Source organism: Necator americanus, chromosome IV (assembly GCF_031761385.1).
Source record: "Necator americanus strain Aroian chromosome IV, whole genome shotgun sequence".
Taxonomy (NCBI): Eukaryota; Metazoa; Nematoda; class Chromadorea; order Rhabditida; family Ancylostomatidae; genus Necator; species Necator americanus.
In genome coordinates, this window is record NC_087374.1 from 31,055,114 (window position 1) to 31,068,453 (window position 13,340).

Sequence of the window (13,340 nt, forward strand, 5' to 3'; positions counted from 1 at the left end):
TATTGCTAGTGCCTGTCTTACTCTATGTTGTGTTTCTTTCTGTGTTTCTTCTGATTTCCACAATATGACTTTTTTTGCATAACGATTCTTGCAGATCTCTGAACAACAGTTTTCTGATATGACGTGAGTGCCATTCCTCATTGCTCAGAGCAATAGGAATATCACCTTGTTTCGATCTTATTTATATCTACCAGAATGGCTGAACGCCCTATCGAAATAAATGTTGATGTTGACGTGCCAGCACCCAATCAGCAACAAAACCGCAACGGAGATGCAAGAGCTCAAGGCCAGGTAGGTTTTCCAGATGTCACATAGCTTCCTTTTCTTTTTGAGAGAATTTGTCCTTTTTTCTTTCAGAACAATACCCAGTTTGGGGTTGTACGTGATCGTTTGTTCCATGCAATGCTGGTAAAGGTCGCATTAAGTTATAGCGCACATGTGAGCATGTTTTGGCGGAGAGTCATTGAATTTGTTTCGCTCCTAATTGTAAGTTACTTTTTTTTTCTAAAGATTATCTATGAATTTTCTTTTCATCGAACCGATGTTTTGCAGGCGCTTTCTTTATTGTTCACTCTTTTGTTCGTCCATCTGATGTTCACTCGTTCATCAACCACTTGCCTTGATCATATAAAGGACTCATGGCCTAGAGATGGTGATTTCCAGTCTCTTTTTTTACATTTTTAGACCACCCGAATTAGGATGACCTTTTTTGATACTGCTACATAATGTAACATGATTGGTATGGAGAGAGAGCTGTGGTTTAAGTCACAGTTCCTCTTTTTTGTTGGGATGCAGACAAAATCTGTCGTATGACTTTAATGAAATTGAATGTTTTGCGATTTACTTCAGTTACACAATCCATTCAATGAAAAGACAAGATCTCTCAGGACGATAATGTTGAGGGATTCGTATCTTATCTGAAAGCATCACTTTTCTTATAGTTTATCCTTCTCAAAATGGTTGGCCAACATTTCTTCGCCAGGAAATAGGAATGTCACAGACTTGCAATTTGAATCACAAAGAATAGAAGTTTAAAAAGCAGTAGTTCTTACACAGTTACGTTCAACATCTTTCTTTCTAGGCGTTGTTCGGCTCGAAGTGGTGCACAATCTTCGTATGTTAGAGTATAAGGAAAACTGGATCAACTGGTACAGTGAGTATTTTCATGCACCTTGTTTGTTGAAAAAAAATCTCTCTGAGATTGATGCAGCTCCTCATCAAAATGTTGTCCTTTTAAAGAAAATGAGCGGAGGCAAATGAGCTGTATTTTCAATCCAATGGATGTTTTACTGTATGGTCCTCAAGCTATGCCCGCCGAATTGAGGGCGTCCAAGCCTCGACACGTTGGGAAACCAGTTCAGCAGAAGGTCTTCATTTGCTATTTTTCTTTTGGGATATGACAATTCGGTTGCGTTTTTGTTTCTGTGCCCTAACAGTTCCATTGCAAAGTCAGCATCTTCAGCGTGAAGAGCGTGAACCGCCTCGAGAATCTGGGCTTCTAAGCTATTTTCTACGCGTTCCAACCGAACTGCTATTGAACAACGATCAATCGTCAGATTATGGCCCTTATGTAAGCTGACTCTATATTTTTGTTTGTTTTGTTAATTCTACTAGAGATATTCTGGCTTCAGGAAGAATACGAGGAAAGTGGGGACTATTCTAGTACCGTTTTCGAACAAGAAACAGATGCCGAAACAGCATTTAGTGAACATTTCCGACAAAGATTCAGTGAGTCTAGTAAATGCAGTTGAATTGGTCTAAGAATAAGAACGACTTTAAGAATGGATCCCAGTTTTCTTTTTTTCTCACTCGATTTTTTCTGGTGCTTTTTAATTTCTTCGAATCTTTCATTTTTTCCCGTATATGTATTTGCGAAGATGAAATCGGTTCTGTATATTCACATAGATTTCCGCTAGTTCTAACATAATGAACCAACTGCTCCTAGTTTTCTTGCTGATGTGACGTTTCCAGTAAAAACAATTTCTAGAGCCTGAAGATGCGTATCGCTATGAATATCGAGTAGAATACTCTCTGCTCTACGGGATTTTGCGTCTCCCTGTCTCTTTCCGACACAAACACAATATCACAACTTTGTGGGCGAGAGTAAGTTATGCATAGTTGTTTTTTTTTTACCGGTCTAGGTTCCTTCGGGCTCTTTTCTTTAAGCTCAGTTCCTAATAATTTATAAGTTCCTGCCAAGTTTTTGTGTTATGTTGGTATTATCAATACTCGTTCATAATTTAGGTTGACGCTGATTCTGAGTGCTTTGGTGATGCATTTTCTCGACGTGTAATGCGTGCAGTTGTTGGATTTGAAGACGTTGTCATGGCGAGTCTACGCGCTCTCGCACAAAACTCCAGCGATGATGGTACGTGGACTCATTATTTCCTTGTTTTTTTTTTCATTTCATAAGTAGCTTCGCCAACTCCTCCCTGTTTTCCATATTTCGTATAACCAGCTCTTCTCTACTCCCAACATTTTTTTTCTGGATTTTTATTCTTTCACGTGAATTAGAAACTTTTGTTACCTTTTTCTAATCCGCTGCTCAGATTCAGCTGGACTTGGTTACCTTCATGACTTATCTACGAATGAACACTTTCATTTCGTTTCTTTTATGATGTCTAAAAGCAGCTACGTCACGGCAGCCATTGTAATGTTGATCTTTGTGAGTTGGCTCCATGCAAGATCTTATAAATACATTTTTACATTGAAACTCCATACTAGATTATTTTGATGTTGTTTTTGTTTGTTAACTATTCTTTTTCAGACGTTTGCTATTTCAATGCTCCTCCGGTTCTCACACCATCAGATTTTTCTTTTTATTGTTGATCTGTTACACATGTTCGAACTAAATCAGCCGTTAGTTTTCCCTGCCGCTCCTCTACTAACTGTTATTCTTGCTTTAGTTGGTAAGTTTTGCGAAGATTTTTTATACGACTTCTATTGCATTATTCTTTTCGTAGAAACACATGTTTCCGTTAAAATGTGTAGTGTAGAAAATATGTAGGGAGGTCTGTAAGAGGTTCGTTTGCCACTGTGCGGTCGATTGTTGGAAACCGCCATAGAGCCAACTAAACCTTTCATCCCTCAGGGTTGATAAATTGGTACCTGAGTTTTCGCGGAGGACAAAAACCCTTCATGCTTCATACAACCACTGACCAAGCGAGTCCTTTCTTTAAAGGCATCATCCCAAATCTGAGGTGGTGCAGATTTCAGGTGGAGTATTCGTATAAAGATGATTCGAAAGATGCGCGCGTGCACAACGCTGGCGCTCTCCAGTCGAACTCTCTGTACAAAATAGTGCGCCAAAACGTCTGAAGCCATATCTCCCGGCCCGTTTTTACGGGAATTAGGAAGAAATGGACGGAATCACCCCCCTCTCCGTAGTCTCCCATCCCGTATACGAATACTCCACCTGAAATCTGCACCAGCTCAGATTCGTGGGGTGATGCCTTTAAGTTGTACCCGGGGTCGCGAATCTCGAGCGATTCTGAATTGAGATTGAACGCGTACGCGTAGCTGCATAGGGAATGATCAACGTCGTACAATCTTTTCTCTATCCTTTTTAAAGGTGTAACTAAGCCGCTCTTCGTTTTCTGCTCAGTTGTTGTGCGTTGATCTAGCCAAATAATTTACTTTGCTCTCTGCTCAGGAATGGAAGCGATAATGTCTGAAGTCTTTGCTGACACTACAACGGCATTCTACGTGATTCTTATAGTATGGATAGCTGACCAGTACGACGCTATTTGTTGCCATTCCCATGTCAGCAAACGATTCTGGTTGAGGTAAAGAATACAAAAATATGGATTCTTTTGTAGACTTTTGTTGAGCATTTCATTTTCGTTTTTTTTTTTGACAATTGAATTTTTCTTCGCTGTTGAATTCCATACTGTAGGAATTCTTTTGTGGAATTCAATTGACTTAGTTCTCGACGTGAACCTACTTCTATAGAGTCTTTTTTTAAATACATTATTTCCATGTTTGTAAGAACAAAAAAAAATCATTTCGAGAAATCGAATCACCAACTAACTCGGATCTAAGCCTTTAAATTTGAAGTTGTTATTATTCTTCACCTAAGTTCCTTTTCGAATAACTGCCTTCAGCATTGTTACTTGTTTCATAAGATTAAGCTACAATTTGCTTGTCTTAGTTTTTTTATGATGTTCACCTGGGATCCTCGTTATTTTTAGGTTCTTCTACCTATATCAGTTCTTCTTCTATGCGTATCAGTACAGATTTGGTGGGCAGTACGGTGGGATGGCTCTAATAACATCAACGGCGTTCATTATCGTTGGTTTTTTTCTTTAATATGGAAATCGTTCTCTGTATTCTTCTAAAATTAGCATTTAACGCATTTTCTGCCAATATCCATATCTTTGTTTTAAGCATTCTATGATTTTCTTCTTCCACCACTACGAGATGCCTCTGATTCTTTATCAGGATCGTCTGCAACGTATCCTAACTGAAATCAACACAGCTCCGGTACGCTTTACTAAAGTTCATGGATTTTCTTGGTTCTCGAAGAATTGGGACCAATCGTAACATTGAATCGTTATTTTTCCTTGTTTCGCAATTGTTCATCTTTTTGCGAGCAGAAATTTTGAGGGCAGAATTCACAACTTTAAAGTTATTCCCTCGTTAATGTGTGTTTAGTTGCGCTTAGTTCTCAATAAGGAAATTTTTTTCTCTTCCCTAGACAGTATATTCCACTCTTTTCTTAAGCCAGCTGGGCCGCTCGACGTCCAACAAGTGACTGTCTCCATTCATACCCGAACTGTTGCTCCTGATACTAACACTGCCGAGGACCGATCCCGCGCTGGATCTGAAGAGTCACCTCCTCAAGCACAGGAGGTTTTTTTTTTGTCTGATGATGGATTGATGGATTTTTCTAAATATGGGGATTGGAAGAAGTTTATATTCTTTGTGTTTCATGCTGCGTACTTTTCTTTTACTCAGGATCCGTCATCGCACAGTGCTGTTGGAGGATCATCCACCAGCTCAGACGCGGAAGTGGTAGTTACTGGAGAAACATCGGGTTAGTTGTTACTGTGTACATTTTCATTTGAAACCTTGGTATTACTTGAAATAATTCATCCAATGCTCTTGTAACCATAAACAAATAAATAAATCATAAACATGGTGGTATTCTTCCTATGCGCTTTTTCTTTCATTCCGGAGTTTATTTCTTATCCTCGAGTGCTGGAGCTACTTCTTTGCCTCTGAACTGTTTTTACGCTGGCTTATGTGAAAACAAACGATCGCGCTACTTCACGGCGTGGTTCACCAAAACTGGTAGCACAGAAGGTTATATTTTTTGAGAATGGCAGACATTTTTTCTCCTAGCTTTTCCTGGTTATACTGTCCGAGCATTGTTTCAACCACAGTACAAAGCTGGACCTGCAGTGTAAATAAAATGTTTCTGTACACCTTTTAATTGTAGTCTATTCTGAAATATTCTCGTAAAGTAAAAAAAAAGGTTCATAATAATATGAGGGTCACACTCATTGCATTGTCATCGCTTTATCTCTGCCTTCTTCACATATCATCCACATTCAAAGATAGTCTCAAATCAAGATGAGCTAGTACGATGCAAGATGCACTTTGATGCTTTCCACTTTTTTCTCATTCGCGGAAAGGTCTGCAAATATGCAATGAGATATAGTATTGCAATCTTTTGCAATATTGCAGTTGACCTTTGTTAGTTTTGAAAATCTGCCTTTAAGTAGACGGACATGTGATTACACTTCAATAAAGTGGATAAAGGTTAAAGTGTCTGGCGTTAATCAATGGTGTGTCACCACGTTCACTTCAATTCAGAATTGTTTGAGGCCTACGAACTTGTAAGTGGCCTATACAGTGAATTGCAGGAGCTAGCCGATTTGTCAGTTCAGTGTTTTTATTCTCCCAAACAGGTCCAATTTATCGACCTCGGAGGGATGGTGAACACTAGGGTGGATTCGAACCTCCGATCGATCATGCAGACAGTGGAACCTTATTCTGACTGTGCTAGACCCGCCCCTAAACCAAAATGATAATCGCTTTTTCTGATTTCAAATATGCTGTCGGCGATTTCCTTTCTACTATAGATATAGCTGACTTCAGGGTATACGTTCTTGAGCAATTTTTGTCAGGATTGAAATACTTGAACTAATTATTGGAAATGCCTGCGAACTTCAAGATACCTTGACTGATTCTGAAATGCTCGGGATATTGTTACCTTAGTTCTTTCATGTTTCTTAGCCTGCAGTGTTTCGCTTATTTTCCGTACCCGTCTTAGTTAAATGTGTACTTTTTCACTGCTTGAAGAGTCAAGGCTGCGTTAAATTCAAGTGATCACTCAGAGAAATCGCATGACATTGATTCGTGGGCGCACATTTAATTCCCAGTGTTATTGGGTTCTAAGGCTTGAGCCGAAAAAAAGTTTCATGCTTCCGATTCTGCTATCTTCTCGTTTACTGTTTTTGCACCATGGGCACTGCGGCTGTTGTTTGCCACTCCCATCCTCAACTGATCTTTGTGATCATTCAGGCTTGCTTTGATTGTATTGTCGAGATCGAACTTTATGAATTTGTAATATACAAATTATTCCAATTAATTTCCACTATACCAAGTACTTTCCGAAAATTTGACTACATTTTACTTTATTTTCTTTTCAATAGAAAAACCATCACGGAACATCAGGGAAAATGTCTTTTATCCAGTTAAAGGCAACATATCATGAAGTTTTCGTTGCTTGGACTGCTTGTGGATAATATAGACTCAGCGGTGTAGATGACGAGTATGAGCGTGGCCACGGTCACTTTTCCGTTATCGTCCTGAAAAATGGCTTGGAAAACGGGCTTAGTTCGTACGAAGTGCGTTACGCTCCACCCCCTTGAACAACACATACCTCACCATCTATTAGTTGGTTTTGCTTGAATAGAGTGCTAAGGATACCCCACTGACCTGCAACTGTTCTCTCGTGGGCGCGGCGCGTGTGCAAAGGTGGCGCGTCCATAGTACATCATAGGAACTTTGCCCGATTTCCACGCCGTTTTTCAGGACGACTAGGGGAAATTGAGCATGACCACGCTCATACTCATAATCTACGCCTCGAACTCTATGTTGTTTGCATGAGATCGAAACAAAACATCGGAAATTTCATGAATCGCTGCCTCTGAAATCTGAAGTTTGCATAATCACTGGTTGCTGGGCATTTTACTCAATACTACTCCTCAGGGGATTTCCGAGTTGTATGTTTTGGTTTTATATATGCTCTTAGAAGCAAGTTGTGTTTTTGGAACAGTTTTCCACGCATCAGTCTTTTCTTTGCCGTTGCTAGTCAAAATAACAAATCGACAATCTTTGAAGGTGTGCAGTCGAGAGCGCAACTCAGAAATTTAAAAAAAAAAACTGACTCAGCATATTTTTGCACTACGACTGCTTTGCTTTCTTTTTTCTTAGATGAGAGATCTTTAAATTCTTTTAAAAAAACTTTTTTTTTCTAGTGGTGATGAACTCCGTCTTTCCTCCATCATCTACAGGTCCTGTCGAAAGAGTTGCTGAAGAGGTGGTCTCTGAAGCAATTGATGAACTATTTCTATCATAGCACTGCAAATTAGTATTTTTTGTAGTGCTGTAACTTTGTAGAAAAGATCGCTTCCACCGCCGTTGCACTTAATATTGTTTTTGATTGTGATTTCAGTTTTCTTTGAGATTCACTGTTTTTTCTAGGGATTTTTCGTGTGAAATTGTTCAATACAGCGATGGTGTTGTGCTCCTCTGTTAGAGTTCGTTGTAGTTTTAACCAAATGTCCATGCTTTTCTTCTATATCGTCGTCGTTCTGTTCTCTGTGATATGAAATAGTACTGAACGAACTGTTTCCGACAATTGTGGTGGCTGCTTACTGGTATATACATACAAATTGTGCTTTGTGAGTGTAAAATTTAAATTATTTATTTTCGCTCTTGCATACTTCATTGCCTTCTGTCCGCGAATTCTGCTGTTTTCGTATGGCAGCTCGCTTCTATAATAGTCGATCCATTTGTTGAATATGACTTCTGGCAGTTCTCGTATCAATGTGTCGATATTGCTTCTAAAGCGTATTTGTCGTTCAAAATTGCAATTGTTGAAAAAAGTTTCTTGTGAGGATCCACTCTGTTCTCGGCTTGTATATGCAATATGTACGAAATTTAACATAAAGATTTGAGATTAGTTTTTGTTGTTGGTACACGCTTGAACAAATGCGTTATTCAGTATTTGTTAGACTCCATAGCATGCTCATCACAAAATGGCCGAAAAAGTCGTTAAGAGGGCGGAGTTCAAAAGTCGGATGTTTGTCGTTGGCATGAAGCGCACTGGGTCAAATCGCTTGATATTCCCTCTAGGGTGCGCTAGTACGACGATGGGTGTCGGCTGTTGATTTTGACGAGGCAGTGGCCGACTTTTACTCTTTGTCAAGTCATTGATGAGGAAGTTTTTTTTTTACCGGAAAGACTTATTTCTCTTTCTTGGTGTCCTATTATTTTTTTCCTTTGAGAATCGCCATGTTTTTGCACCTCAGTTTATTAGATTTCAAAATCGCACCCTAGTTTATTAGATTTCAAAATTTGCGCATCCGCCAGCGTATCCATACATGTTGACGTCATCTCCTCTGCGCTCTTTTTTGCAGCGTAGTTTTTTTTTATTTCTTTGAGAACATTTTATTCTAAAAACTGTTATTTTGTCTCCGTGCCTTTTATGAGTATCTTTGTCTGTTCTCGTGGTGCATATTACTGTAATTAAAGCAGAAACGTGAAGCGTAGCAAAATAAGAACAAAATAATTTATGAGACTCAACTAAAAACACTTTGAGATGACTTTTATCTATCTACGAAACTTTTGGAAAGTTGTACTAAAATATGATTGCGGGGATGTATCTTTCCGAGCTCTTAAGTAGCGAAAGAGTGGAGATGCGAAATGCAGCGAAGATGATGGAGGTGTGTTAGTGAGGACGAGATTTCGTTATTCTCACAAATATAATCGTCTCAGGAAAGTAGGTATGAATAGAAAAAAAGGTGCGCGCAACAATTTCTTCTTACTAGTTTCGAAGAGCGTTTCTAAATTCCGACAAGGAGAGCATAGACAGAAAGAAGTGTGTGACCTTTTCAAATCCCCATGTTCCTGGCAAATCTTAACTAACTGTTTTGTGCAAACTTACTTCGTAATGGAACAGTTTCGGTACACATCCTTCAAGACTTGACTAGGAATGCCGGAAAGTATGGATTTTTCTTTTTTCTTCTTCTTTCGTTTTTTTTTCTCCCTATCTTTCGTTTTTTTTCTTCCGCCAACTAACCTTTTTTGTTCCTTTTTCCTTTTGTTTTTATTCTGGGTGTTAGCTGAAACATTTCGAGGTTCATGACACGCCAGTCCTGCTGATTTGCTTATTCTGATTGAAAAGCGGTATCAATATTGGCTGTCGATTTGTAGTTAAAAAAAGTTCTCCAATAAAAAAATCCCCATTCAAAATTGGTGACGACCGTAGAAGGCTACTGAAAATGTTTCTGTAAAGATAAAGATGTGTATGTATACAGTGTAGATGAAATAGAACTACATTCTCAGGTAAATCTTCTCAATTTTATGTAATGTCACTTCCGACACCAATATATAAATTAAATGCTGCTCAACAACAGTCTGTCTACGAACCCGCTGAGGACACTTTTCTTCTTCTAGACGCTATTGAGAAGGATATTCAGGTAGGAATTAAATTTGAACAGTTTTTTCTCTTCTTCTTTCTCTTTTTTTTTTGTTTTCCAACAAAGAATTCCGAAGAGTTAGCAGAGAATAGGATTTTTTGTTGTTTATTTATAGAAACTGCGGGTGCTATCGCCGAAAATTGTTTTGGAGATCGGCTGCGGTTCCGGCGTAGTATCAACATTTGTTAATCAGGTGAGGTTAGTTTACCTCCTGGAAACCGTAATCTATCTGCTGTAATTATGAATATTCATTTTTTCTGCATATTTTGTTAGGCCCCTTGCTCAAAAAAAGCTTTCCCGCAATGCACTTTGCCCAAACATTATAAGATACCGCGCTTGAAGACGAAATCCAATCAAAACAGATCTTATCAGTTATTTGTGCAAAACGTCGTTAATAAATAAGTCGTTAATAAGGACAAAAATACTCATGAATGATCGAAAGGAAGATCCGGTTTCAGGCTGCATGATCGTTTATGTTTGCGATCACACTAGTGATTACACTACACATCAAGCATTGCGTTTTTTTGCTGCTATTTCTTTCACAACCGTTGCCGAAGATATTTCCAAGTGTGCTTTTTGCAAAGGCACCCCATCTGTCCGCTACAGTAATTATCCGTTTGTTGCCCGTTTTCTAAGGTGGTAGTAAGAAGTGGTTGCACACCCTGACCACATGACAGTGATATGCGTTATATCAAGCACTGTGATGTAAGCCGGTAGTATGCGCCGTTAGAGGCAGCGCATCACGAAATTGACGTAGTGTGTAGACCTCATGGAAAATATAGAGTTCAGTGCGTAAATTACATGTAAACTGGGCGTGGCAGCGCTCAGTCCCCCTAATCGCCCTACAAAAAAACGGTATTTGCTCTTACAGGGTAGGCTGATACGCGCCACCCTTGTGAACGTGTCGCATCCACATATGAGCGGCTGAAGATCAGTGAGGTCTCCTTACCGGCTTATCGCAAGTAAAACTTAATGGATAGGCTGCTTATGGAATTGGAGTGAGCACAATGGGCGCGTTCTAACGGTATTAAAGATTCAACATCTTCAGTTATTGCTGGGATAACTAGTTACACTTTGTTAAACTTGAGAACAACTGTAAAAGAATGCAGCGAGTTTTCTTGAAGCTGAGACCAAGCTTGACTAACTTTGCACCCTGAAAACGAAAAAAAATACCATATAAGCGAGCTGGATCGGTGATATGAGTAGGGCACAAAGTATTAGCAGCGTAATGGTTTGCTGTTGTTAACTGCTGCACTGCGCAATTACCTATCATTTTTAACAATCATTTCCCCTAAGGATAAGTTGTCGCAGGAGTTGTGGGTTCTTAACGATGTGCACCTTCTCCACGTGTTCAACACTCAAACTAACCTATGTTTTTCGCAGGCCATAGATTTTTTAAATCGAGGATTACCTTTCAAGCAAGCTTTTGGTGAAAAATCTTCTTTGAACGTGGTGCATTTACAAATGAATTCGGCAGTTCGAGGTACCACCCAGTTCTTTTATAAGTAGGAAGTTTTAAGCTCTAAAGGTTCTTGGCAACGTTTCAGTAAGCACTTCGTCCCATGCCTTGAGTTCATCTTTGATTATTATATAAATTTCAGGCACTGGGTGGGAATGTGACATCATTAGCAACTGATTACAATCCACATGCTCTTCACTGCACTGTGGAGACGGGAAAATTGAATGGTGTGAAGATTGAGGTGGTGAGGACTGATCTTGACAATGGATTAAATCATCTGGAGGTCAATTTTCTCTTTATCTTTTCAGAATTCAAGTGTAAATTTTTCCTATTAACAATGGAATTTGGAAGGGTTTTGATTTGGAATGAGTTTGGATCATTGGTGGAGATTTTAGTGGGATCGTTTGCGAGCATATCTAAACGAGTTTTCCTTTTGTCCACCTTCTTTCATTCACTCTACCACCGTTTTTCGTTTTCGTTACCGTTTTTTTTTGTTGCAAGGTTAGAAGTTTTGGATTGTAGATTTTTGGAGAACTATGAGTCCCAGTTTTTGCTCGATTCATAGTTAAACATCAATTGTGGACTGAAATGCACGCCGTTTGTCATGAAAAGTCGTAAAATGTACACTACTCCAGCTACAGAAAGTTCTGCTATGCAGTAGATGCCAAAATTAGATTAATTATAGGAATGGATGTAGATTTTGAAGAGATTACTGGTTCACGCATAGCTCTCTAATTATTCAATTACTATGCACAATTTCCCTTTCAGAATAAAGTCGATATTCTTCTGTTCAACCCTCCCTATGTACCTACTGATGCCGATCCTAAGAATGACCTGGTAAGTCTTATCCCAACAGGTTTTTTTTGGTTTTGAATTACTACGTCTTTCTCGTCGCGGATGATTTCATGAGTTTTGGATACAAATATTACTACACATGGTTACCGTTCTTCTCCTTCATCCAACGTAAGAACTGACTAAAACTATTGTTAAGTAAAACAGAAAAGCTAAGGTCGGTCGCAGCAAAAGCAATAGTTTGTTGCACGCAATACATTAGTAGGTTCAAAATGATGTGAAACGTGGTGCATTTGCGTAAGCGGTTGCGCTCGAAGCGGTCCATCGCTGTAGTTCACGATGGTCCTATCTCGATTCCAACCGCTGTCTCCACCGCGCTCCTGCTTAGAGCAGACCCACTTTGCAAGTGCACCATGCTCCATGTCGTTTTGATCCGACTATATCTGTATAAAACAGATAGTTAAGAAAATAAAGTTCTTTAAAGCTGGAACTTAAACAAAAGACAAGGATTCTGTAAGGAGATATCAGATATTTGCATTGGTCGTTTTGCGTCTAGCGGATTGTAAAGCAGCGCACTCGCAGAAAGCTGCAAAAACCGGCGCTGGCTGGAACGAGAGTGGGGCTTCTCTTTCGACTCTGAGTGTCTTTTTCGCTTTTAGGAACGATGTTGGGCTGGTGGACCAAATGGACGTGGAGCGGTAGATCGCCTACTACCTCGAGTTTCCAAGCTTTTGTCCGGGAAAGGTGTATTCTACTTGGTCGCACTGCACTCGAACAACATCCCTGAATTGCTGACGGCTTGTCCTGATCTCGTAGGAAGCGTAGCGATGGAGCGTCGATGCGGCATAGAGCATCTATACATTCTTAAATATACTCGGAAACAGATTAGTTGATATATCTGTAGAGACAGTTACTATGTTCATATGACAATGTTTCAAGATTAGAGATCCATAAAAAAGAAGGCAATGGGATCAGTAGTTTGTGGACCAGCTGGAAATTACAATGATTCCTTACTACCTTCTGGCGTCTGGGTAGTTTTCGTAGCCACCTTAACCATGAATATGAACTGATCTCATCTATGCGGAGCTTAGGAGGTGAGAAAATTTGAAACATTACTAGCGGTATCGCTTTCCTTTTTTTTTTAGCAAGAATTTCCTATAATGATATTTATGACTTCTATGTTCACTTCTCTTTTTTTTTCTTTTTCGCGTTCATTTTCTCAGATGAGCCACGATATACTGCTGCAGATTTATACCTCTATGTATTTGGGGTGATATATACTGTTCTTACTGGGATACAGAGGCTGTGGTTGTTACTCGAATACTTGAAGTGTATGTATTCATTTGTTTGCCTGTGTGTCAGGAAATTAATCAATA

The 13,340-nt window shown here is 39.3% G+C and overlaps 2 protein-coding genes across 4 annotated transcripts; both read left to right on the forward strand.

Annotated features, from left to right (window-relative positions):
• Positions 1–118: 118 nt before the first annotated feature.
• On the forward strand, positions 119–7,588 carry RB195_003320 (uncharacterized protein; the record flags this gene model as incomplete). 3 transcript variants are annotated; one of them, XM_064200922.1, is made up of 18 exons in its annotated part: positions 119–123; positions 195–291; positions 358–486; positions 553–652; positions 1,082–1,153; positions 1,240–1,367; positions 1,463–1,570; positions 1,632–1,728; positions 1,988–2,103; positions 2,245–2,368; positions 2,550–2,665; positions 2,768–2,909; positions 3,653–3,785; positions 4,191–4,290; positions 4,387–4,482; positions 4,723–4,851; positions 4,957–5,035; positions 7,488–7,588. In XM_064200922.1, the coding sequence occupies 18 exons, from the start codon at positions 119–121 to the stop codon at positions 7,586–7,588; spliced, it is 1,872 nt and encodes a 623-aa protein (XP_064056801.1). The 3 variants fall into 3 exon arrangements, with proteins under 3 accessions (XP_064056801.1, XP_064056802.1, XP_064056803.1); XM_064200921.1 differs by having other exon boundaries at positions 2,556–2,665; XM_064200920.1 differs by lacking the exon at positions 119–123 and having other exon boundaries at positions 196–291; positions 2,556–2,665.
• A 2,014-nt stretch (positions 7,589–9,602) lies between these two features.
• Positions 9,603–12,857, forward strand: RB195_003321 (uncharacterized protein; the record flags this gene model as incomplete). The annotated part of the gene is made up of 5 exons (XM_013435703.2): positions 9,603–9,713; positions 9,829–9,906; positions 11,315–11,455; positions 11,941–12,009; positions 12,624–12,857. The coding sequence occupies 5 exons, from the start codon at positions 9,603–9,605 to the stop codon at positions 12,855–12,857; spliced, it is 633 nt and encodes a 210-aa protein (XP_013291157.2).
• Positions 12,858–13,340: the final 483 nt, after the last annotated feature.